Here is a 25,670-nt window from a genome sequence, read left to right on the forward strand (position 1 = left end):
TGGACGGAGGGAGGAAGGGTGGGAGCGGGCCCACCTCCGGAGGGGAGGGGGGCCGAGCGCGCTCCCTCGGAGAACGCTCAGTCGGCGCGCGGGGGACGCGCCGAGCTGGCAAGAGAGAGAGAGAGAGAGAGAGAGAGAGAACGCGCATGCGCGCGCCCGCTTCCCTCGCCTGCCCGCTTGCCTCTTGCAGCAGAGCGGAGCGGCGGAGCCCAGCGAGGAGGAGGAGGGTCCTCGGTTGCAGCAGCAGCAGCAGCAGCAGGTACCTCTCCCATCGGCCTCCGAGTCCCCGGGCCGGGGGTGGTGGAGGGGGGGGTCCCTGGCTCGCGTTTGGTCCTCCCGCCTTGCCCCTTCTCCCCCAGCCCGGCCTCCGCAAAGGGGCACGTGCTCACCTGCTGCAATGGGAGGCGCTGGGGTCCCCGATCCCGATGGCACCCGGGAGCCCTGCAAGGAAAAGGGGGAGGGAGAAGGGAGGGAGGGAGGAAGGAAAAAGAGGGGAAGGAAGGAAGGATGGGTATGGGAACGGGAAGCAGGGAGGGAGGGAGGGAGGAAAGGGGGAAAAAGGAAGGTGGAGGAAGGAAGGAAGGGATAGAAAGCAAAGCATCCTCTCAGCCCCAGCAGAGCATCCCACCCACCCTCCTCCCCTCCCTGTCGCCCACCCCTGCTGGGCATGAGTGCCCGTGGGCTTGGGCGAGGGGGGTCCCACCTGTCTCAAGGCTGGGCCATGGGGGGGGGGAGGCCAGGCATTTCCTAATGCAAGGGGGGGAGCTCAGGAAGGGGAAGCAGGGGATCTCCTGGTGCTGAAGAGCAGGGCATCCCTCCTGTAAAAAGCTGACTAAGAGCAGTGGCGTCTTCCAGCAGCTTCTCCCCGGATAAAGTCACTGGGGCTCCCTACTTTTCCTCCAACCAGGCTTTCCTCCGATAGGAAGATCTCCCCTGCAGCCAGGTTTTTTTTTCCTCCCTTCTCATCCATGCTCTTCCCATGTGCAGGTGAATAGGTAAACATCCCTCTTCTCCCATCCAGCTCATGCAATCCGGTGCAGAGGGGAAGATGAGGGCACCAAATCTCTGAATTTTATTTTATTATTATTATTCTCCTTTGCACTGGTATTGCTTCTGAGCTCCAAGATATCTATAAACGTGCTTTTTTTTTTTTTTTTGCAAAAGAACAAGAGCATTTTCTCAAGAGTGGACTGGCTGTCCTCAGTTTGTTTTCCTTACCAAATCTTCCGGTTGTATAGATCGTACATCTCAAAGAGAAGATGAGGTACCCTTGACCAAAAGGAGGAGTAGAAACTGCCTTCTGCATGTTGAAACGTTACAGTTCTTTTCTTTGCATTCCTTACACTCTGAATTAGAAATTGAGCTATGCTGCCTATCAAATGATTGGTGGGGGTTTGTCTGTTGAGACCTTAAGGTATTTGTGTTGATATTTTTTTTTTCTAAAAGGTGTATGGAAAAGATTTAACCTCGGAGAAATTATTTTAATTGCGGTTTTTGAGGCTAAAGCTTGGGTGACTTTTGGGGAGGATGAGAACTTTTCTAATTAAGCAAGATACTTGGTCCTTGAGGCTGGAAAATTTGCCATGTTATACATTACGAGCCTTTTCCATCCGTTAGTGGAGGAAAGGGGAAGGCAAAGGAAAGGAGGATAGAGGTTTAAAAAGGTTAAATCATGGCAACTGCATCAAAGTGTATGAGTTGCCATGATTTAACCTTTTTAAGATACTTTTGGCCTGTCTTGAATCTTCAGTTACATATGAGGGTAGAGGTTGTTCAGAGAGATGTCCTGTCAGATTGCAATAGCAAATTATATATTTCTGATTTCCCAAACTTGTCAGGGTCCAAGAAATTAACAAAAAATGTTTGGGAGTTATTTTATGATGAATCAGCTGGTCGTCTTTAAAAGGTGCATAATTTGCAGTTATTTTGACACAGGTAGCTATAAAATCGGTGTATTCACCTGTTGCATGTAGGTATCAGTTGCAGATCTCTAGCTTTCCCTTTTGTGATAGCATTCAAATTTTGTGCATTATATGTAATAAATATTTTAAAAGGTTTTTTTGTCAACCCTTACAATCTACTATAGTAAGGCTAGAATGAGTTATAAGAAAACAGTTCAGCTACGTGTTCTACCTGGGTGATATAGTACAAAGCATCTTTCAAAACAATAAAATTAAATTGATTAAGGATGAAGCTGAATATCCACCAGATCGAATGAGGTTACTTCATAGTAACTATGCTTATATGAATCTCAAGCATCTGTTGAATTTGAGAGCTTTACTCCTATTAAAGAAATCATGGACCATTCTTTAATAAAGCTGTTCAAATTTTTTAAAAATAATTGTGGGCAAAAAGCTCTGTCTCCATGCAGATAAAACCAGTATACATATAATATTTTAACAAATGGCAGAAGTTGAACTATATATATGTTGATTACATCCAGCTGCCCTGAGAGTTGGTGTGATCAACCATTCCTAATATATGAGCCATTTTGTTTATATACAGAAGAACAATTCATAGGGTCCATTTCTTGCATCTAGAAGGTTCCACTTCGATTCTCATTACTAAAAGTAAAAAAAAAGATTTCTTTGGTTATTTAGGACAAATCTCTATCCAGGATTCGGAAGAGCCAGTCAAATAGACAGCTGTGGCCTACAGAAGTGTTCCTCAACCTCAGCAACTTTATGATATGTGGACTTCAACTCCCAGAATTCTCCAGTCAGCATGTCCCCACATAAAAGTTCCTGAAGTTGACAAACACTGGATTATAGAGATCTGATTTGGGGATCTTCTGCTTTCCATGCACACAATTCCAAACCTCTACTGTATCACCTCCAGAATGGCCTCACCTAGTAAAAACCTTGGCGTTGTTGGGAGGGAGAAGGAGCCTTCAAGATCATGTGAAGTATTAGTACTTCACACACAACAGGCGCCATTTAAATACCACACACAGAATAGCCCAAAGCACACACCCTGAGGATGGGCTCCATCACAAGTCCGAAAGCTTGGAAGACTAAACATCTGGCGCCAGTGACCAACCCTGACTGGATCCTGCAACGTTATCCTGGGGCACCTATATTTGCCTTCATTCGTAGTATTACTACCGCTTTATAAAGCCTTAGTGAGAGCACACTTAGAATACTGTGTCCAATTTTGGTCGCCATATCATAAAAAAGATGTAGAGACTCTGGAAAGAGTGCAGAAAAGAGCACCCAAAGTGATTAGGTGGTTGCAGGAATTGGGTATGTGTGTTCTAATAAAAAGAAGGACTAGGGGGGTATGATAGCAATCTTCCAATATTTGAGGGGCTGCCACAAAAAGGAGGGGGTCAACCTATTCTCCACAGCACCTGAAGGCAGGATGAGAAGGAACAGATGGAAACTAACCAAGGGGAGATGCAATCTGAAGTAAGGAGGAATTTCCTAACAGTGAGAACGATTAACCAGTGGAACAGCTTGCCACCAGAAGTTGTGGGTGCTCCATCACTGGAGGCTTTTAAGAAGAGACTGGACAGCCACTAGCCTGGAATGGTATAAGGCAGGGGTTCTCAACCTTGGCAACTTTAAGACTTGTTGCCAAGGTTGAGAACCCCTGGTATAGGGTTTCCTGCCTGTGCAGGGGGTTGGACTAGAAGACCTCCAAGGTCCCTTCCAAGTCTGTATCTGTTTCATTCTGAAATTTCCTGGCATGATCATTGAGTTTCCGCAACTCCCTGCCATGCTACAATATTATATAACTTAAAGTGCTTTAAAGGAATTTCTTTTGCTGATAGCATAGTTATAGACATCAATGTTGCTTCTGAATTTGTCCATTCTGGACGATCATCATGGATCAGCAACCTCATCTGAGGTCATTTTTTATAGGTGTGGAATGCACGGAGATGTGGAAATGCTTGAGTATGGATGGATCCATTTAGCCTAGTACTCATCTATTTTTTAAAACCACCCTTTGACCTTGGTGTATCTTCTTATTCTTCATTCATGATAATCTTTTTTCTGTCTTAGTCTCCTTCCACTCAGGAGATGGGTAAGTTCCCTGGAAGCAGTCTTTGCAAGTGTGTGTAATTATTTTTGGCACTCTGCGTTTTGATGTTGTGATGTTAAAAAAAATATCCTGACAAAGGAGGTAGTTCTCCAGCCTAACCACATATGATCTATTTAAGTTAGGGGTCTTCAAACTTTTATGACTTATAAATTTCAGCTCCCAGAATTCCTCCTTTACACTTTTGAAGTTGAACTCTCTAGGCACATGCCAGTTGGATGAGGGAACTGTTTCAAAACATGCAATATTACTTTTTAAAAAAAACTAATTTGAAAATGTTGATTGGCACTTTCCATTTCCAAATGAATGGAATCTCAAGACCAAAAATAGGAAAAAAATGTCAAGATAATTTCAGACAGATGTGGGAACACCTTCCCACTCAGGCTATGATGCTTTTGGAAGGTTGTGAAGATTATTTCTGTACATGCAAAGACATCTTGGGAAGAGACTACGTCCCGTAGTTACGGTTGCAACATGGAAACGGTTGAGGCTGTCTTGTCTGGCACAACATTTCTGCACAAAGTGGGGAGGGCTGTTACTGCAGTCACCCTCTCGCTGTCAAGCCTTCTACATTGCCTGGGGCGATGGTGAATAAATAATAACAGCAGGATAATAACAAGTTTGAAGTTCGTTAAGTGATACTATAACCAGCCAAGAAAATATCTGTTGCAGGGATGTCCAACCTTGGCAACTTTAAGACTTCTGGACTTCAACTACCAGAATTCTGCAGGTGGCCATGCTGTCAGTTGAAGTCTGTGCACCTTAAAAGTTGCTGAAGTTAAGAAACTGATCCATACAAATTGGTGGTAGTTCTGTTGAAATACTAAAGTGACGGATGAAGAAATGCAGTTTTTACACTCTAAGGCAGTGGTTCTCAACCTGTGGGTCGGGACCCCATTTGGGGTCGAACGACCATTTCACGGGCGTCGCCAAACAACGCAGTCCACCATTTTTTCCCCCTTTTCCTTAGCTGTGCTACTCCCTTTTATTCTATTGGCTTTTGAAAGCCAATAGAATAGACTCTCTTGAATAGAGTCTAATTCTATTGGCTTTCAAAAGCCAATAGGAATTGTCCAGGCTGTCTCTGCCCTGCTGAGCCCGCCAAAAGTCCCATTCTGCAAATGGTGCTGCACCAGTTGAGTAGTCCTCGACTTACGACTGGTTGAGTAGTCCTCGACTTACGACCGGTTGGGGGTCGCGGCATTAAATAGGTTGAGAACCACTGCTCTAAGGGATGTTAGGACTGCAATTGCCCAAATTCAGATGCAGGATGGGAATCTTGAAAATCAATTCCCATGCCTCTGGAATGTACCATCTGGAGACACTGCCAGTGATTTTTTTTTCCCCCCCATTATGATACTGAAGATACCCTGGATTGCCAGAAATGATATCTTCCTTTTAGTTCTACAGATGATGCTTTGGAATATCAGTCGTCTGTCTGACTGTCCGTCTATCTATCTATCTATCTATCTATCTATCTATCTATCTATCTATCTATCTATCTATCTTTGTTAATAGTGCAAAGCTAATGTAGCTGTGTGAATGTGAAGCTTCCTTTTCTCAATGCGTTAGCAGAAATGCCAATTGAATTCTATTTCCAGAAAATGCTTTTGGGGTTGCGTAAATTTAAAAAAAGAAAAAAGAAAAAGAAGAAGCTTTATTTTCTTCCATTATTTTTCAATCTCCTTTCTTTCTCTTAAAATCCCCGGAAGAAAAATGCCTTTCACTTATATCTACAAATATTGGTTGCTACTGACAACCCAAAAAATAAACTCTGCCGACTCCTACTGAAATTTATTATATCCTGTGTCCCCATCGCACGTGGGACAGTTTGTGTGGCTCTCTCCTGTCGGTGGTGACCCTAGAGGTATTAAGGAAAGGATGATAAAGAAATAGAGCCCCCACGCACCCACACACCACCCAGAGAGAGTTTTTTTTCCCCTGAGCAAAGAACTGCAAATAACGTTTTGTGCGTCAGTCTACCAATGAGGGTGCAAAATTGGAAGGACTTTTCTTCCATTCTAGAAGTTCTAGAATTATCAACTTTGGGACCAACTTTGGATTCATTTACAGCAGTGGTTCTCAACCTTTTTAATGCCGTGACCCCCCCCAACTGGTCGTAAGTCGAGGACCACTCAACCGGTCGTAAGTCGAGGACTACTCAACTGGTGCAGCACTGTTTGCAGAGTGGAACTTTTGGCGGGCTCAGCAGGGCAGAGACAGCCTGGACAATTCCTATTGGCTTTTGAAAGCCAATATAATTAGAATTTATTCAAGAGAGTCTATTCTATTGGCTTTCCAAAGCCAATAGAATAAAAGGGAGTAGCACAGCTAAGGAAAAGGGGAAAAAAATGGCACACTGCGTTGTTTGGCGACCCCCGTGAAATGGTCGTTCGACCCCAAATGGGGTCCTGACCCACAGGTTGAGAACCACTGATTTACAGGTAGCCCTTGACTTACAACAGTTTGTTTAGTAACCATTCAAAGTTACAACGGCAGTGAGAAAAATGACTTAATGACCATTTTTCAGTTACGACTTTTCCGGCATGCCCCTGTTCACATGATACAAATTCAGACGCTTGGCGACTGGCTCATACTTACGACCGTTGCTGTGTCCCATGGGTCACCTGGTTCCCTTTTTTTGACAAGCATGGAGAAGGGAGATTCACTTAACAACCGAGTTACTGACTTATCAACTGCGGTGACTCCCTTAACAACTGAGGCAAGGAAAGTCATAAAATGGGGCAAAACTCAACACATGTCTCACTTAACAACAGAAATCTTGGGCTGAATTGTCGTAAGTCGAGGACTACCTGTATAAGGTTTTGTTTAAGATGTTTTTCAGAGGTTTTTAACTGCCAGCTTTTTATTCCTCCTGGATATCAGCCTCCTGTTACCTCCCACCATGGCTGGGCCTGGGCTAAAACAATAAGCAGTCGTGCATTTTAAATATTCCTTTCAAATTTTCTTTATCTTTGGGGTTAAAAATAACAACTCCGGAGTGCATGTTCGTGTGTTTATTGATTGTTTCTGTGTGTCCAAAAACCTATTCTGGCCCCTTTTGTTGCCATTCATTATACATTGCCCAAATAACTAATGATTCAATTAACTCCAGTTAGGCTTTGCTAATTGGGTCATGATCAGGTTTTCACAGCTGAAGTTGTGAAAACTTCATCATGCCCCAATTAGCAACACCTCTTCCATGTGCCCAAGCTAGGCTGGAAATCAATAGCTTAATTTCAATATTCTAGTTTTGCTTGGAGAAAAAGAAAAGCAATATTTTTCCCCCAAAAAAGTAATTTATACCAGCCTTACCAAGGGAAGCGATTTGCTACGTTTGGCTTTGTTCATTCCTCTTTCTGCTGTTCACCAGAAGAGAAGTTAAGGCAGCTAAATGCCATCGTCTGCCAAGAAGAAGAGGGTTTTCTGACGATTTGTGGAGTGCCAAGATTAGCAACCGCAAATCCACAGAAAACAAACGGAACAAATTAAGGGCAGAGAATCGCAAAACAACCCTCAGCCTTTAATTATAGTCCAGTAATATAGCTAGTCCTTGACTTACAACTGGTCACTTAGAGACTGTTCTGTGTTACAGTGAATCTCCGAGAAAACCTCTTTTGGGGCACTTGAGAAATAAATGCTATTTTTTGGTAAAACTGTGATAAATTGTCATAAATCATGGGCTGGTTGCTGAGCACCTGATATGTGGTCACAAAGCCATGGGGGGGCAGTCGGCAGAATTTCGGGTTATTAAGTACCCCAAGGCAGGAGTCTACAACCCCCGGTCCATGGACCAGTACCGGGCCGTGGCATGCCAGCAGCCGGTCCACACAAACAAGCAAAGCCCCATCCATGGGATGCAAGCAGCACACAAAACCACGCACCTCCTGTCCGTGGAAAAACCTTTCTCCATGGAACTGGTCCCTGGTGCCCAAAAGGTTGGGGACCTCTGCCCCAAGGGATGTCCCTTGTAACTTCAAACAGTCGCTAAGCGGCTGTCATAAATCGAGGAGCACTGGTAATTATTGTGATTCAGATTGGGGACTTGCGATACCCGTATATCTGTGTTTCTGTGTTAGCTGGCATCCTGAAATCCCAATGGCTCTTATTTCGAATTTTCTTTTAACCGAATATCAACGGTGTTGGAGGAGGTATGCAGCGTTCCGTTCATCCGCGGTGCCCCGTCTAACAAAGGCCCACCCGGCATTTTGAGAATCGCGTTAACTGGAGCCAGAGTAGTAGACCTGCGGTTCTATTTTTGTGCAGTGGGGCACCAAGACCTTGCAAAGCACAAGGCACGCAAAGAGTCGTCACATTTTGATTCAACATCCAGTCTAGCCTGGCAAATGCTCTGCCATATGTGATACCAGGAGAAGCAACCGTAGCTGTTTGCAAACCCTCAGCTTTAAACACCAAGCATATTTGTCATCAAGATTGAAACTGCAACTGGAGAGAAGATGGTTGGTTGGGTGTCACATTAATAGGACAACGTAATGGAAGGTTCAATCGTTCCATGCCAAAAGAATCTTAAAAGGTTAAATCCTGGCAACTGGAACAACCTTTATTAAAACTGAGACGTTTCGCTACTCATCCAAGCAACTTCTTCAGTCAAAATGAATATTTGGGTAGGCACAGAGGCAGAGAGCCAACTCCTGCCGTATAGACTGGCCCGTTTTGTCTATCCCAATTTTCATTTTGACTGAAGAAGTTACTTGGATGAGCAACGAAACGTCTCAGTTTTAAAGGTTGGTCCAGTTGCCTTGATTTACCCTGTTTAAGATATCAATAGGATGACCATATAGTACAGTTTTCTGTTAGATGCAGTTGATTTATTTCTAAGACCCGCACTTAGGCTCCAATTTCATACAAATTAAACGCTTCCTTTCTGGAAGGGTGCCCGTAGTGTTAATGACAAATGATAGAAGCCAAGTAATTCTCCATGCCAGCTTATTTCCTTTTCAGCAGGGTGGCTGTTTGGGCAAGCTCTTTGCTTCCTATGATTTGATTTGACTTCCCTAGTGTGATTGTTTTGGGTAGGAAGGAAGGAATAGCTTGGTTTGGTTGGCTATTATAAAGTTTGATTAGTTATAAACTTGCTTATAGAGGTAGTCCTTGACTGAGCAGTTGTAAAGTCGTGGTCATTAAGCATGCCACCATGTAACCGTTCTGATGTTATGATCTTTTTTGCAGTGATTGTTGAGTGAACCTGTTTACTTCGATGGGTGTTCTTATCCTGCCCTCTGGTGCTTTGGAACATAAGTTGACCCCCTCTTCTTCTTTGTGGCAGCCCCTCAAATACTGGAAAACTGCTATCATGTCCCCCCTGATCCTCCTTTTCCCTAGATTAGCCAAACCCAAAACTATTTGGCTGAGGGGGGGATTCTGAGAGTTGGAAGTCTTCAAGTTACCAAGGTTGAGAAACATTGCTCCAGAGCATAAAAAAAAAAAAAGACAAATGAAATTAAGTTTCTATGTCAGTTTTTAACCCAAAGCATGTATTTTTCTTAGCCAGAGAATGTTTCATTACGGGGAAGCGGTTAAAATTTATACCATAATTTCTACGAAAGTTTTTTTTTCAAAACACGTATGATATTTTCTATTCTAATAGCATTTCCCATTCTGTTTCTAGATATAAGCCAAACATTGTGTAATATTGGAAAGCTAGTCACCTAGTAAATTAAGAGCAGCTTAGTACTTTACCCAAGCAAAATGCACCTTAAAAATATTCCCCTGTAATTCACAGATCAGGAGGGGGCAGTTATGGCAACTTTATGACCTGTGGACTTCAACTCCCAGAATTCCTGGCATGGCTGGCTCAGGAATTCTGGGAGTTGAAGTCCACAGGTCATAAAGTTGCCATACTAGTTGCCCACCTGTGTCATAGATAGTAGAGCAGTGGTTCTCATCCTTTTTAATGCCGCGACCCCCAACCGGTCATAAATCGAGGACTACTCAACCGGTCGTAAGTCGAGGACTACTCAACTGGTGCAGCACCGTTTGCAGAATGGGACTTTTGGCGGGCTCAGCAGGGCAGAGACAGCCTGGACAATTCCTATTGGCTTTTGAAAGCCAATAGAATTAGACTCTATTCAAGAGAGTCTATTCTATTGGCTTTCAAAAGCCAATAGAATAAAAGGGAGTAGCACAGCTAAGGAAAAGGGGGGAAAAAATGGCGGACTGCGTTGTTTGGCGACCCTCGTGAAATGGTCGTTCGACCCCAAATGGGGTCCCGACCCACAGGTTGAGAACCACTGTAGTAGAGGTATCCGATGACTATCCCAAAGGTGCTTTTCAAGAGGCAGCTGGACTTCCTTATTCTCCAGAGCTGAAGAAGCTTCTGGGATGAGAAGCAAAACGTCTTCAGAGAAAAACAAGAAGGTCCAGTTGCCTCTTGAAAAAAACACCTTTGGGACAACCGTGACCTGGATGACTGAGAACCTCCGTAGACATTGTCCTATGATTAATGGAAAGTTCTGTGGCATGAGATCAGATGCCCAAAGCAGAGGTAATAGAGCTTATACATTTCCTAGAGATAATTGCAGCTCAAGGGAGAGTACTTGTCATATTGTTTTTCGTGCCCCCAAAATGCAATGCCTTTTTTCAATAACCCCCTGGCAGAAATGCCGGACCATGTGTTTATATTAAGGTTTCAAATATCCCCGAGTTACACAATCACATTAGCCAGAAATCCTATTGTGTTGGGATGCATTGAATATAACAGAAGCATCTCACAAACAGCCCCTGATGATACAGGAGTATTTCACATAACAAAAGTCGCATTCAAAAGGATTCTGGGTCAAAAGCCAGTTGTAGTGAAGTTCATTATTTATAGGATTTCTCTCCCCCCCCCCAACTTTGGCAGGATGCTCACGTTTGCATATAATATATTAAAAAAATAACAAAAGAAAGCATGCTAACTTGAGTGTGTAATAAATGCAATCATAACCTAAAACCAAAGAAAATAGAAGGCTAAACACATCAAATCCGATCAAAGGAAAACTACATGAGTGTAAAAAACAAAAACTCAGTAGGAAGGGGACAAAGAAATCCTGTTGAAGCAAGCAAGAGTATAAGCTCTTCTCCTATTGCTCTCAGTTGGCAACTGAACATATGGCATACACACAAACAACAGGTGATCACAAAGAACAAGGAGGAGAAGGAAATTGCCTTCCTATACATGTTGATGGTTTGCAATTTCTACTACTCTAAGGGATATGCTCAGTGCCAAATAATATTGGTAATCATCGCTCAGTGACATTTTGGAAAGTCAAGTTTTCCCCCCATTAAATTTGCAAATCCTATTCCCTCCCACTTAAAAGTACATTACAACACCGTTTAACAAATAAAACAACATTCCTGTCTAAAAATTACAGTTTTCCAGCTGAGATTAGTGGAACGCAAAGTAGACTTTTTATTTCTCTTGCAATTATTCTATTTCTTCCTTGTGGCGAAGGAGGAGGTGATAGGGAACTTTTTGAATAAGGTGACATTTTGTCTTAAGAAAGTTTCTCCTAAGTTTTTTTCTGCCCTCTTTGAAGTATGGCTAGGCTCTATGAACTGAATCAGTTTTTTTCCTCCGCTGATTAAATTAAAACAGGAGCTTTTGGACACACCACAAACAATTCCAAAACATTATTTTGTGGATGTTAGCAAACATCCAGAATAACAAATCGACTGTCTGCTCCTAACATACAGAGAACTTTGCTTAGCAACAGAAAACTCTACCATCCACATTCCTCTTGCATTTGGTTACTGGCAGGTGACCCAGGTGTATTTTGAAATTGCACTTATAAACTGGGCAATCGCATATGGGCTATTATAATGTTCCAAAGTTCTTTACAAAAAAACCCCCAACTTGATAATGTTTACATTTTGGCTGGACTATGCACAATTTACCACCAGGATTGCATCACCGAACAAATAAAACTCCCCTGGATGATTACAACTGCCCACCCCAGGTACGTCTGCAGAGAAAGCCTCGCGTTCAGTGCAAATCAAAACCACAGGATTTCCCAGGATATTCCCTGGGCAAAGTTTGGCCACAACATTTACAAGACAGACAAAGAAAAAGCTTCTAAAAGGCCTCTTTCCTCCTGTTGTAACTCTCCACCTTTTTTCCCAAGGAAGAATAAAGTATCACACCAAGCGCATGACCTCACTCCACTGAAATCTGCACGGAATTATCCACCGCAATAAAGTTTGTAATAACTTTAATAAAGTTGCTTGTACTCGCCCTTAAGAAGTTTGTCAAGCTGCTTCTTGGGTCCTTTCCAAAGCTGAGAGGACGAAGTCAGAAATTCTTGTCGGTCTGAAGTTCTGACCGGGGCAGTTGCTGGTCAAAAGATTTCACGGGGTAGAATCTTAGCCATTTCAAAATCTTACGGCTTCTCTTTTTAGGCCGTCTCTCGTGGTGGCTTCTCTTTTAGGGCCCTCCCCTTCCCCCTGGCAAGCAGGGAGGGAGGGAGGGGTGTTTCCCAGCATTGCCTGTGCAATCCTCTTTTGGAGCACAAACAAAAGATTGGGAGAGCAGACTCAAACCCACCGGCTTCGATCAGATAGTCCGATCTCCCATCTGCTTCCATCCTGAAGGTCCTTCCCTTCTCCCCATACAGATGGTCCCCGACCTATGGCCGCAAATTGAGCCCAGGATTTCTGTCGTCAAGCGAGACCTTTGTTAAGTGAGCTTGGCCCCGTTTTACGACCTTCTCTTGCCACAGTTGTTAATAGGAATCGCTGCAGCAGATAAGTTGCTAACCCGGTTGTTAAGTTAACCGTGGCTTTCCTAATTGCTGAGCAGAAGGTTGCAAAGGGGGGGGGTCATGTGACCCCCCTGGGACACAGCCATGGTCATAAGGATGAAGCAGTTGCCGAGTGTCTGAATTTTGATCACAGGGACAGGGGAGGCTGCGAAGGCCGAAATGGTCCTAAGTTGTAACTTTAAAACAGTCACTAAATGAACTGCCTGCATCTTAAAACCTTAGAAACCTTAAAACCCCTGGATCAATAGCATACCTCAGAAACGCTCTTTTTTAAAAAAAAATAATAATACAGTGAATCTTTACTCCCTTGTCATTCCTTCCTGTTCTCTCTCTCCCCCATCCCCTAATTTTCTGGTTTGTTTTTTTTTTTTTTCATTTGCAACGAATCTGTGCCCTTTCGTCTAAGGGCTGTTCTTTCTATCGCTGAGTGTGTGTGATTTGTTCAAGGAACCTTTAATATTGATCCACACTCCTTCTGTCTGGCAGGCGATGGGTCTCTTTAAAATGACAGGGCAGGACATTTACATGTCAGAGCAGCTGCAGGGCATAAGAATAGATTTGGCAGTAGTCCTTTGTTTGGTTTGAGCTCTACAACCCAACCTCTTGTCTTCATCTCAACCTATTTGCCAAGTAAAGAACTTTTGGGGTTTGTCTGGATATTGATTTATGGGACTAATTTTGGGCATTAGCACAGGTGCTGCTGAACTGAACGATCAGAGCGGAGCCCAAAATTGAGAAATTTGTGAAGTGGGTTTGGCCCCGTTTTACGACTTTTCTTGCCACCTTTGTTAAGGGAGTCACTGCAGTTAAGTTCATGACACGGTTGTTAAGTGAATCTGGTTCCCCCATTGGCGTCCCTTGTCAGAAGGCCGCCAAAGGGGATCCCACCACCCCAGGACACTGCAGCCGTCATAAAGGTGAGCCAGTTGTCAAGCATCCAAGTTGAAGTCATATGACCGTGGGGAGGCTGCAACAGTGTGAGAAATAATCGAAAGTCACTTTGTCCGCTGCATTGTAGCTTTGAACGGTCACTAAACGAAATGTTGTAAGTCGAGCACTCTCTGCATAAGAGTCTTCACACATCGGTGTCATGTACTTGAGCCTCACTTCTCGACAGATGGTTGTTCGATGTATTGAAGTACATGTTCTGCTTGAATTATTCCAATATTCTGCTTGATGCGCAACAAAATAGATCCTTGCATTTGGAAAGCAACTTGAGAAACTTAATAAGCAGTGATTTTTGGCGAGGCTTCTGAAGCTCTTGTCTAGCAAAGGAAGACTTTCTTTTGCCTGGAACGATCCTTCGGGAGAAAACGGATAAATTATGAGCTTACAGAGGACCTTCAGCGTCCCACAGTATTCTGCACAGGAAGAAAGATTAATTCAGCCTTTGCTGATGTAGGCAGATTAGAAGTAAATGCCAGGTCACTGCTTCTCTGCAGCTTCCTTATCAACACATGAGCCTATTCATCCTAAATGTCAGCACCCAGACAGGGAAAGAAAGAATGACTTAAAATTTCATTCTGCACACAAATTGAGTCTTGCCTGGACTTGGTAAGCCAACGGCTTGGTTTCACCTTATTTTAAAATCTATCTAACCTGCTTATGTGTTGAAAGACTTCCTAAGGGTGGTTAGCAGCTTTAATGCTCGTGTTTGCTTTTATGCCTTAGGTGTATAAAGAGGTTTTGCCACTAAGTCACACGTTTTAATTTCGTGTTGTTGTTGTTTTTTTTAAAGAATTTTCTCCTTCTGATGCAACCTATTCATGACTGAGGAGCTGGAAACAGGTAGACAAGTGCTGCCTTCGGTTCATCGTTCAACATGACCAATCCCCAGTGGGTACAAAGGTTTGAATAAGAATGTCTTGATTTGCTTTTTCTAGGCGGTGTTCTGTTTGATGCGAAAAGGCACTCAGCGAGAATTAAGTCTCTCTTGGCCAGGGAAGTTGGACATTTGCAGTAGTAGAAAAATTTCAGTTGTGTGGATAACCTGTAAAATCTCCCCATTTCCTTCCAACTTTTAATTTCATGTGGAGCTTTCATTTTTTTAAAAAAAGAAAAACCTCTTTCTATCAACATTTCTTCCTTGGTGTAATGGGCTTTGTTTAGTTTTAGGTTCCATTCTATACATACATCATTTCAACACATCCAGACATCTTTATCCATCCCATGTAATTTAAATAGCCCCATGCCCTTCAGATGTTTGAACTACAATCCCTATAGCAATAGCACTTAGACTTCTATACCGCTTCACAGTGCTTTACAGCCCTCTCTAAGCAGTTTACAGAGTTAGCATATTGCCCCTCAACAATCTGGATCCTCATTTGACCGACCTTGGAAGGTCGGAGGGCTGAGTCAACTTTGAATCTTAATCCCTAACTGTTGATCATGATAACTAGGTTTGATGGTAATCAAAAATAGTTTGATGGTCTGACTGTCTAGCTCTATTCTAATGTATTCTTCTCAAGTACACCTGGTTGCTGCTACTTTTTTTTTCCTTTTGTTATCTAGAAACAAGAGGATAGAATATGGTTTGCTGTTCCCTTTTTCAATTCCTCATGTTTGTATGAAAAACAGATGTTTTGTTTGGGGCAAATATTCTTGCATAATTTGCCCCCTGGAATAGAGTGCCTTCTATAATTATCTGGCTGATTATCCAGGCCATTTAATTCACTAGAGGATTTTAAACACTTTTTTTTTTCAGAGAGAAATCAGTGCATCCTAAAAAAGAAGTTGAACATGAAGCTTTTTTTTTTCCTGCTTACCTTACCTTGTTTGTTCCAGTCTCATGATGTTTATTAGCCCATTATCCTGTATTACTGAGAGCAAAGGGTGTCGTGTGGGAGATCTAATTTAGACCTTTTGACACTCTAAAAGGCAGCCATTGAAGTGGGGTAATTAATTCTGTTTTCCTTCATCATTTCACCAAGATTTCACTGTGTATTTGTCAGCCATTCAAAGGAAGCCAGAATAAGAAATAGCACAGATCATATGAATGTCACTATTGTTGCGGGGTATAATAATTAATAGAAGTCTGAAAGCCCGCCAGAGTTTCCTGTTGCGTCCTCTTATACCATACAGCAGTGTTTCCCAAACTTGACAATTTTAAGGCATGTGGACTTCAACTCCCAGAATTCCACAGCCAGCACAGCTGGCTCAGGAATTCTGGGAGTTGAAGTCCACGAGTCATAAAAGAGCCAAGGTTGCCTATCCCTGTTATAGGATATAGTAACAGAATCTTAAAAGCTTGCCATAGTTTCCCTCTGCCCCCCTTTATACCAAACAGACACAAGATGGGGTTATTTTGAGTTACTTTGGGTTACGTTCCCCCTGTAGACCTACTGTAATGGCTGCTTTGAAGCCATGGATTGGATCTCGGTGATCCACTCTGCATTCCTTTTCCAAACCATTTTCAGTCTCGCTTCTGCTAAAGAGATTGATAACTATGTCCTGCCATGAGTCAAACTGGAAACTCCTTTGTGCATTCTTAAGTAGAAGTTTATTGAATCTGGTGTACAATGAATCTTCCATTCCTTTGGTCCAGAAAAGAATCTGCAGGAAAGTGTCGGCATAAACATGATTCTGAGGATATCTAATGGCTTGAAGTTTGACCCTGGTGAAATCAATTAACATTACAAACAGCACCCAAAACATAGCTTATTCCAGAAGCCTTCCAGGAACCATAACAATCTGGAATCAATCTTTTGGTACCCAAATCTTTGAGATACAACTAGCGATATTGACACATTGATATCCTCCGCATTCATTAATAGTATTTTTAAGTAAACATTTCTCTCCCACACCTTAAATAAACGTTGCTATCGCATACAGGAAACTGGTCTACCTGTATTTAGTTAAGTTGGTAGCTTTGTTCGAATTCTTGACACACTTTTACCACTGGGGCATCTTTATGTTTTATGAAAGTGTAAGGATGTGGGAATGACCTTGGCAGATGGAGGAGGGCAGAGATGCTTCCTGGGAATGATCAAATAAGAGAGGACATACCCTGCAACTGCATAACGGGCAAAGGAAAACTCTCAGAAGGGACCCTTCCCTCACTTCTCAGGCTGTAAAAGAGACAGCGGGAGATTTATACCTTCAGTCTTGCAAGTTTCTGTTAAAGTAGCCTTAGAGCAGTGGTTCTCAACCTTTTTAATGCCGCGATCCCCCAACCGGTCATAAATCGAGGACTACTCAACCGGTCGTAAGTCGAGGACTACTCAACTGGTGCAGCACCGTTTGCAGACTGGGACTTTTGGTGGGCTCAGCAGGGCAGAGACAGCCTGGACAATTCCTATTGGCTTTTGAAAGCCAAGAGAATTAGACTCTATTCAAGACAGTCTATTCTATTGGCTTTCAAAAGCCAATAGAATAAAAGGGAGTAGCACAGCTAAGGAAAAGGGGGGAAAAAATGGCGGACTGCGTTGTTTGGCGACCCCCGTGAAATGGTCATTCGACCCCAAATGGGGTCCCGACCCACAGGTTGAGAACCACTGCCTTAGAGTAAAGTATAATTTGCTCACAGTTGGGGGGGGGGACTGGTTCTTATTTTTGTGTTGTTTTTTTTCATTGATGACTTTGTTAGGCCTCCTATAGAAGGTGGAGTTTCAGAGGTCGAAATAATTTCTCAGCAAATAGAAGACGAGACCAGAAGTGTCGCCCCGGTACAGCTGGTCAATTTCGCCTATCGGGATTTACCCCTCGCTGCGCTGGATCTGTCCGTTGCAGGCTCCCAGCTCTTCTCCAATTTGGATGAGGAGTACCAGAGAGAAGGGTAAGCATCCATCGACTTACTTTTAACTCCCCAAACGTTTTCTTAAAAAAAAAAAAAAAAAAAAAATTCAGTAGTTTAATTTACAGAAAAGGAACTCTCTATCTCTCTCTCTCTCTTTTCTTTCTTTTTTTTTTCTTTTGCTGTTATTAAATCATTGTCCTAATCTCTGGATCCACCCTCAGGCAACCTCGATTTTGCATTGTTGCTCTTAGCCAATTGTGTTGTTTGTTTAGAGCCCTTAAAATCATGATACTGATCCCTTGACAAGGGAAAGGGGTTTGGTTATTGTTGCTTTTGTTGAACATAAGACGTTAGTTTCCCGACTCTGACAGTTTCGTAATAAGTTCCCATGTCTTAATTAGAAACAGGAGGTTCTGAACAGCTTTGCTGTTTTCTTTTATATATCTTATTATGTGTAATGGGAAATAATGGTCATAAAATGCTTTTAGGCTGTGTAACTTTCGGGTTCATAAAATGCTTTTAGGCTGGAAACGTTAGCTAGGCAAACACAGCAGAGCCCATTCTTCTAAAAAATAAGATTCAGGCTGATCTGGACATAATGCAGAATTGGAGGCAAAATGAATTTTTAGCAAAGTTCTCCAGGCAGTACTACTACTACTACTAATGATGATGATGATGATAATGATAAAGTTGGAAGGGACCTTGGAGGTCATCAAGTCCAACCCCGTTCAGGCAGGAACCCTACACCATTTCGGATAAATGGCTGTCCAGTTTTTTGGCTTAAAGAACTTTAGCTTATGAATGTAGTTCAGTGATAAAAATACATACATTGATTAAAAAAAAAATAAGAGTGTTTTTCAAAAAAGTGAAAAAAAAAATATTCGGCCATGAATTCTGGGAGTTGAAGTCCACAGGTCTTAAAAGTTGCCAAGGTTGGACACCTCTGCTCTATAGTAAGTTTGAAGTAGTTATTAACTTTTAACAGATACAAAATGATGGCCTCATCTTAAAATTTTTGGATTCTTTTATGTGTCCCATCTTCCAGACCTTGTCTGACTGACTGACTGTCTGTCTGTCTGTCTATATCTATGTATCTCTATCTATCTATATCCATCTATCTATATCTATATCCATCTATCTATATATCTATATATCTCTATCTATCTACCTACCTACCTACCTACCTATCTATCTACACACACACACACACACATTGTTTGTTTGTTTGTTTGTTTTGGGACCTAAGAATTGATACTTCCCGTTGTTAAATTGGATGCTGTTGCAGACTGTATTCTGCAGTCAGTGCTGAGCAAAACTCCCACGTTCTTTCACGTTACATCAGTGGTTCTCAACCTGTGGGTCGGGACCCCATTTGGGGTCGAACGACCATTTCACGGGGGTCGCCAAACAAGGCTGTCCGCCATTTTTCCCCCTTTTTCTTTGGCCACGCCCCTGGCACCCGGTGATGTATAAGTGGTTGGGGGTCACCACAACATGGGGAACTGTATTATGGGGTCACGGCATTAGAAAGGTTGAGAACCACTGCGTTACATGATGCTGCCTTTCATGGCATAATGTCCCTTCTCCAACTCAAGAAAGCGGAAACCGTGACATCTGTTAGCAGCTTGAGTTGAAGTGTTTGTAGTGGCTCATTACCAGAGTATTGCAGTAATCTTTTCTCTCTTTCCTTCGTTGTTGAACATTTGCTTAAACAGCGGTATATTACAAAAAATTGTTATAATGGGCTTTGTACACTGGGAAAGGCTGTTGTGAGATGCACATTTCTCCTTTGTTTCGTAAATTGGCATTGCTGATCTTTCCCTGTCAGCATATTTTTAAAACCTCCCAATTTAAGAAGAAACGTATAAATAGATTTACACCAGGAATCTCGCATATCAGCCTTTTTTTTTTTAACAAAAAGCCCAAAATTTTATTTACTTCCATAAATGCTCCTTTGCTGATGAAAGCGCCTTGATTTTTTTCCCTTCAAAGAAATTCAGTTCGTTTAGAAATTTGCTTTATCAAATTGCTGTGTGTTTTATCTAAGGATCCTACTTAAAACTGGAAATAAATTTATCTGTTTTTTGCAACTTACATCTAATCAGTTCTAGGAACTGTTTGGCAGGTAAAATTGAGGCATCCTCTACCATTTTGCTAGCAACTGGAAATACGTTTGAAGGAGGCTAACGTTCTTTGATAAAGATCCTTTTAGGTGTCTACTGTTGTAGTAATACACTGCTTTTAAATGATAGTATAATTTACAAAATATATACTTATAACTTACATCCCTAAAGAATGATAAACATACATGTTTTTGTAACTGAAGACTTTACAAATGGGATTTTCTAACTGATCCTGATCTTTAATTATATCTTTTTGTTAGTAGTAATTTCAATAATTCCAATTTCTCTCACTTGTTTTATTTTTCCTTTTAACAAGGTGAGTCCCAGTTAAAATTACAGTCTTATATTCCACAGTTGCTCTAAATCAGGGGTCCTCAACCTTTGCCACTTTAAGACTTGTGGACTTCAAGTTCCAGAATTCCTCAGCCAGCTTTGCTGGCTGAGGAATTCTGGGACTTGAAGTCCACAAGTCTTAAAGTGGCAAAGGTTGGAGATTCCTGCTCTAAATATAGGCACCTCTGCCACCTACTGTCCATTCTGGGAATTTTTAAAAGTCACAGAATTAGACTAAATATTTAAGAATGACAAATAAAGGAATCAAATAGGAACCTAGATTCTAGAATCTAGAAATATTGTTGGAAGAAGGATGCATCTGTTTATTTTTTTAAATGTAAGTAGATCATCTGGTAGCGACGATTTTAGAAAATACCACAAATACTCCTGCGTATCTGTAATTAGTCCCCACTGAGAGAAGGACTTACAAAGTTGATTAGTAAATTTGGGTCTGAGTTTGGGGCGCTCCGTTCTGTGGCATTATGTAAAGACTTAATAATATTTGCTCTAGAGCAGGGGTCTTCAGACTTGGCCCTTTTATGGCTTTTGGACTTCAACTCCCAGAATTCCTCAGCCAGCGTGCCTGGGAGTTGAAGTCCACAAGTCATAAAAGGGCCAAGTTTGAAGAACCCTACTCTAGAACTTTAAATCCTATAGCGAACGCACACATTCTGTTTGCATTGGCAGAAGTTTCAAGGAAGAGTAAACGCTTTTCATACCAGAAAGGATTCCTGTTCAATCAGTCCTTGGCGTCTGAAATTAAAATTCTCAGCCAGTGTTGCAGTAAGCTGATCTTGACTGCTGGATAAAATAATTTAGTACTTTGATTGGGTGTAAGGCAGCACGTGTGGTCCCAACTTGCTTTACTAATACAAAATGTCAAAATGTAGGAATAGGGGGAACAGCCAACGCAGGAAACTACAAGAAGTAGTAAGTTTATTTTCATGCCCCGTTCGTTTTGAAGTTGAAGTTGTACGAAGAATTCGGTAGGCTTCGTACCCGGGCAATCCTTGATCCTCTGGAAAATTAAAACGGGAAATTCCAGTTCTGCAGGACACACACACATCGTGTGGCATAAAACAATCATATGGCAAATCATCAAAGAAGGGTTGTTTAATCTAGATGTAGAAATGTGTGGGTTTTTTTTAATATATCTAAAAGAGTCCTAGATTCTGATTCTGATGACTACCAACTTTAATGGACAATTAGATAAGGTCATGCAGGAAAATAAACCTGTTAAGAGATTCCAGTTGGGATCGTTATGATTTAGTCATTCCAACTTTGGAAACCATACATCTTTAAGCCACCTAGCAGTCACCTCTCGGTGAGATGGACGGCATATAAATTTAATAAATAATAAATAAGAACTCACCAATGGTGACGGTCAGTAGGTGTGGGTTCTTGAGCTTGTATCTTGCTTTTGACCCTCTAAATGGCAAATGCATGGCCTGAATAGAAGTCTGGCTGAGCCTTTGGTCTAATCCTGCATTGCTCCTCTTTGCTGTTTGCACATTTTGTACAAAAGGAACCATTGGGGTTGAATCTGGATTCCCTCTGTGCCTGCTTATTGGACTGAGAACTTTGCAAACTGGACTTACCACACCAGGCGTGCAGTGAGCATGGTACCTTCGCTAAACAGATGGGTTGAGTATATATTGTACCATAAAGATTTGTTTCGTTAATAATATGGTGGTGTGGTAATTTAGGGGCCGGATCAGGACAAAGTATGGAAGCTCAGGGGATTACATCCTTTCAGCCCAACTATCTATGATCGCTACTATGGGGGTGAAATGAAGAACCCCAGATTAAATTTGCATCCTATACATTTACAGGGTATAAATTCAACTACTAAATACGAACGTGGATCTTAAATACCCCAACCACTCTCTGCTCAAACAGAACCGGCTGTCTTCTGTCTTGCTCTTCTTTACCTGTCTGCCTTTTTCTCGTCTGTCTTCCTCTTCTTCCTCCTTCCCTCTGTTTTTCTTCCTTCAGATCTAACTGGCTTAAGCCCTGCTGCGGGAGGCGAGCGGCCGTGTGGCAGGTATTTTTACTCAGTGCGAGTCTCAACAGTTTCCTGCTAGCCTGTGTAGTATTGGTGGTGATTCTTCTGACTCTGGAGCTCCTAATAGATATAAAGCTTCTCCAGTGTGAGTAGCAGGCCTTCACCCTTGTTTCTGTTTTTCTTCCAGAAATGTTTGAGCAAACCACAGGATACAGATAGTTCTCGGTTTACAAACAGTCCATTTAATGACCGTTTGAAGTTACAGTGGCACTGATAGCCTCTTTGTGGTCCCTCTTTGTGTCCGCTTACTGCCATGTTGATTTGGCCAGGATGGTTTCTATGCATTTTGTTTGCAAGATAACAGTCACTGTCCTATTCTCACGTTATGGTAATAGGTGTGTGCTGAACAAGATTCGGGGAATGTTTCTACAAAAAGATGGACGTCCTTATGTTGAAGGTTCCAGTGTGGAGCAAATATTGTCTCCTTCAAACATGTTGGTTTTTCAGGATCCAATCTGGGTCGTTCATCGGGACTGGAGGTTTCGTCTTCTGAGCTTTGAAGTTTGAAGTTCCCTGAAGATGGGGTCCAGAACAAGTCCAAAAGCTTGGAAAACAAAACCTGTAGTCCCAATAAACCAGAGGTCCCCAAACCTTCGGGTGCCAGGGACCAGTTACGCGGAGAGAGCGTTTTCCGCAGACCGGAGGGTGCGTGGTTTTGTGTGCTGCCTGCATCCCACGGATGGGGCTTTGCTTGTTTGTGCGGACCAGTTGTTGGCATGCCGCGGCCCGGTACTGTTCCACGGACCGGGGGTTGGGGACCTCTGCAATAAACGACCCATATTGGATCTTTTAACATTATCCTGAGACACGTGTATTTGCTTTCATTCATGTTTGTTTTGACCCATAACCCGATGTTCTGAAAATTCTCCTAAATCCTTGGTAAACTTTATTGCCCGTAATATCGTCTTTGAACCAACAGCACTCTCTGATCATTCGCCAGCTCGCCATGGGACAAGTGGCCCTGGGAGAACTCTCTGCGGGACAAGGGTTACACTAATATCAAAGAAAGGGTGGACTAGAATCATTCAAGAAAGGATGCCAAAGGAAGGATAGAATGAAAAGCGAATGACAAAAATTGAAATATTTTTTTATTGATTTTAAATAATTAAATTGAATTCTTAAATTGTCCCTTGGCGAGTTGGCCATGACGAGTTGGCCACAGCGACTGGCCCACACCAAATTGTCCCATTCCACTTTCTGAGGAGTTCCTGAAGAACTTTCATCAGAATATCCACCTATGCCAGGGGTAGGCAACCTTGGCTCTTTTATGATTCATGGACTTCAACTCCCAGAATTCCTGAGCCAGCTAGGCGGGTACAAGGTGCTATGCCGGCTCAGGAATTCTGGGAGTTGAAGTCCATGAGTCATAAAAGAGCCAAGGTTGCCTATCCCTGAGTCCTGTGCCCTCCTGCCAGGAGGATTTTGTCTTTATTGATGCCTTCTCTTTACAGATCTTAAGGTTTCTGCGACTTCCTGGTTTTGAGCCTGCTTTAACAAAATTGTGATATTAATTTAAGAATAAGAATTAAAATAGACAGCTGCATTTCCTTTTAAAATACACTTTAAGACTGACCATCCTGCTTTGGCCTATGCATGACACACATCACGTGTAACTTGCTTTTTTGTTCTTCCTTATAGTTTCAAGCGCATCGCAATTTGCTGGCGTCATTCACTGGATCAGTCTGGTTATCCTATCTATCTTCTTTTCAGAGGTAAAGGAAATAGGAATTATAACTGTAGGGAAAAGGAATATGGCTGGTTTTTTTTTTTTCCTATCCTTCAGTAAACATATTTTTAATTAGAACTTGACAGACTTTCGGTTTTCAGAACAGGCTTTCCCCAGCTAATTTTCACGTGCTAATCATAGGGGGAAGACCAGTGTACAGATGATACTGTAAGAACACAGAATGTCCCAGTAAGTCTCTTGAGACCAGAGAGACAAAGAGAGAGCCATAAATAGCTACTTTTATTGACAGATGCTTCTTCCATTGTCACTTGAAGAGTTGAAATGAGTAGCCAGATCAATAGAAATGAGGACAATTGGCCTCGACAAGAGTCCCAGAGGACTTAATTGTGGCATTGTTTACAATTAAAGGCTAGAATTAAGTCTAGAATGAAAAACATCTTGACTAGCACTATGATGATGGTTACCTAGTTTGGGTAACAGAAATGTCTGCAAGAAAACAACCAAGGTCAGTGAGCAGCAAAGACCCCTCAGTCATGGTCCTCCTCCTCCTCACTGCAAACCCCCCTCCCTTCCAACACTGATGACGTTCCTAATTAGGTAATGAAACGTCTGCAAGAAACGTATACCAAATTGTTTATACCAGGGGTATCCAACCTCGGCAACTTTTGAGACCTGTGGACTTCAACTCCCAGAAATTTCTGGGAGTTGAAGTCCACAGGTCTTAAAATTGCCGAGATTGGACACCCCTGATTTAAACTGTCCAAGGTCTGTTAAACTCTTATTTGCAAGCTTGAATAAAGAGACTTAATTTCTTAAAGAGATTTAATTTCTCATTGCCTGCTTGTAAACGGCCAAATTCATACTTCATTAGGAACATATTTTCTTGCCAAACTTCAAATAAGGCATGAAATTGGCTTAGCAGCTGTGTTCACTTAAACTGTGGGCAGGCTCAGAACATCCTCCTGACACCCCACTCAATCAGCAGTTGGGTTAGAAATAGATTGTTTTATCCCTGGGATTGTTTTAGGCACATCTCTAATTAACCATATCACAAGAGTGGGGATGAGAGCATTAATCTTCCTTCCCAGCTGAACAGCCCAAGGATGAAATCTTTGGAGCAGCCCCCACAAAATTAGGGCCAGTTCATGAATTCCCCTCTGGCTGCTTGTTTTACAAGTAGTCCTCAATTTACGACTGCAGTTGAGTCATGTCATTGCAGTGATTAAGCAGGTCACCACTTTTCCACCCTGAGAAAAAACATTTGCGTTTGCAAATGGTCTAAAATGTTTGGCAGCTCTTGTCCACTAAAATCTATGAAAGGGACATTCATTATTATTACTATTATTACTGTTATTGTTACTGTTATTGTTATAACTTGAAAGTAGGATCCATGGAGACTTTAAGCAATGCTATTCATTTCTGAGTTGGACAATGGTTGCTATTAAACTTGAAAAGATTGTCCCTATTATCGTCCCTGGAATTTTGCTTATCTTTTCCATTATTCCCAGAACTTGGAAGAGGTAGAAGCAGGGCATCTTTTTAAGAAGGGAATAAGCTTTAAATATAATCGATGTCAGCATGTTTTAAATAAATGTGTAAAAGACAAATGCTAATTTCCACTCTTCTCCCTCCTTTCCACCCCCCCCCCCTTTTTGTTTCCCAACATGGACTTAGACTATTTTGAGAATAGTTGTACTCGGTATATGGGACTATATTGAAAACAAAATAGAGGTAAGTCCAAAGTAACAAAATCTTTCATGATACGTCCCTCTTGCCCAAACCTTGGTGGGCACTGCTCAGGTTTCTGCTACTTGTTGTAGCAACCAGGTTAAAGTCAAAAGGCAGGGTGGTATATTCTGCCCAAACTGTAGCTCCTTTGCATGGAGTCTGCTAAACTACAGGTAGTCTTCAACTTCCGACCCCAATT

The 25,670-nt window shown here is 42.2% G+C and overlaps 1 protein-coding gene across 12 annotated transcripts in view; it reads left to right on the forward strand.

The window, feature by feature from the left end:
• Nucleotides 1–25,670, forward strand: part of TMEM266 (transmembrane protein 266) — a 67,279-nt gene that overhangs the window by 22,460 nt on the left and 19,149 nt on the right. For 3 of the 12 annotated variants that reach the window (XM_039337591.1, XM_039337594.1, XM_039337596.1), the window contains exons 2-6: nucleotides 14,539–14,648; nucleotides 17,386–17,574; nucleotides 21,987–22,141; nucleotides 23,695–23,768; nucleotides 25,418–25,474. In XM_039337591.1, the coding sequence (XP_039193525.1) occupies nucleotides 14,623–14,648; nucleotides 17,386–17,574; nucleotides 21,987–22,141; nucleotides 23,695–23,768; nucleotides 25,418–25,474 (501 nt within the window). In that variant the 5' untranslated portion in view covers nucleotides 14,539–14,622. Of the gene's footprint in view, nucleotides 1–17; nucleotides 260–13,667; nucleotides 14,355–14,536; nucleotides 14,649–17,385; nucleotides 17,575–21,986; nucleotides 22,142–23,694; nucleotides 23,769–25,417; nucleotides 25,475–25,670 lie in introns of those variants that run through there. The other 9 variants (XM_039337600.1, XM_039337601.1, XM_039337592.1 and 6 more) reach the window with 8 other exon arrangements.

This window comes from Crotalus tigris, unplaced genomic scaffold, assembly GCF_016545835.1.
Source record: "Crotalus tigris isolate CLP2741 ecotype Arizona unplaced genomic scaffold, ASM1654583v1 scf7180000017683.1919423, whole genome shotgun sequence".
NCBI lineage: Eukaryota > Metazoa > Chordata > Lepidosauria > Squamata > Viperidae > Crotalus > Crotalus tigris.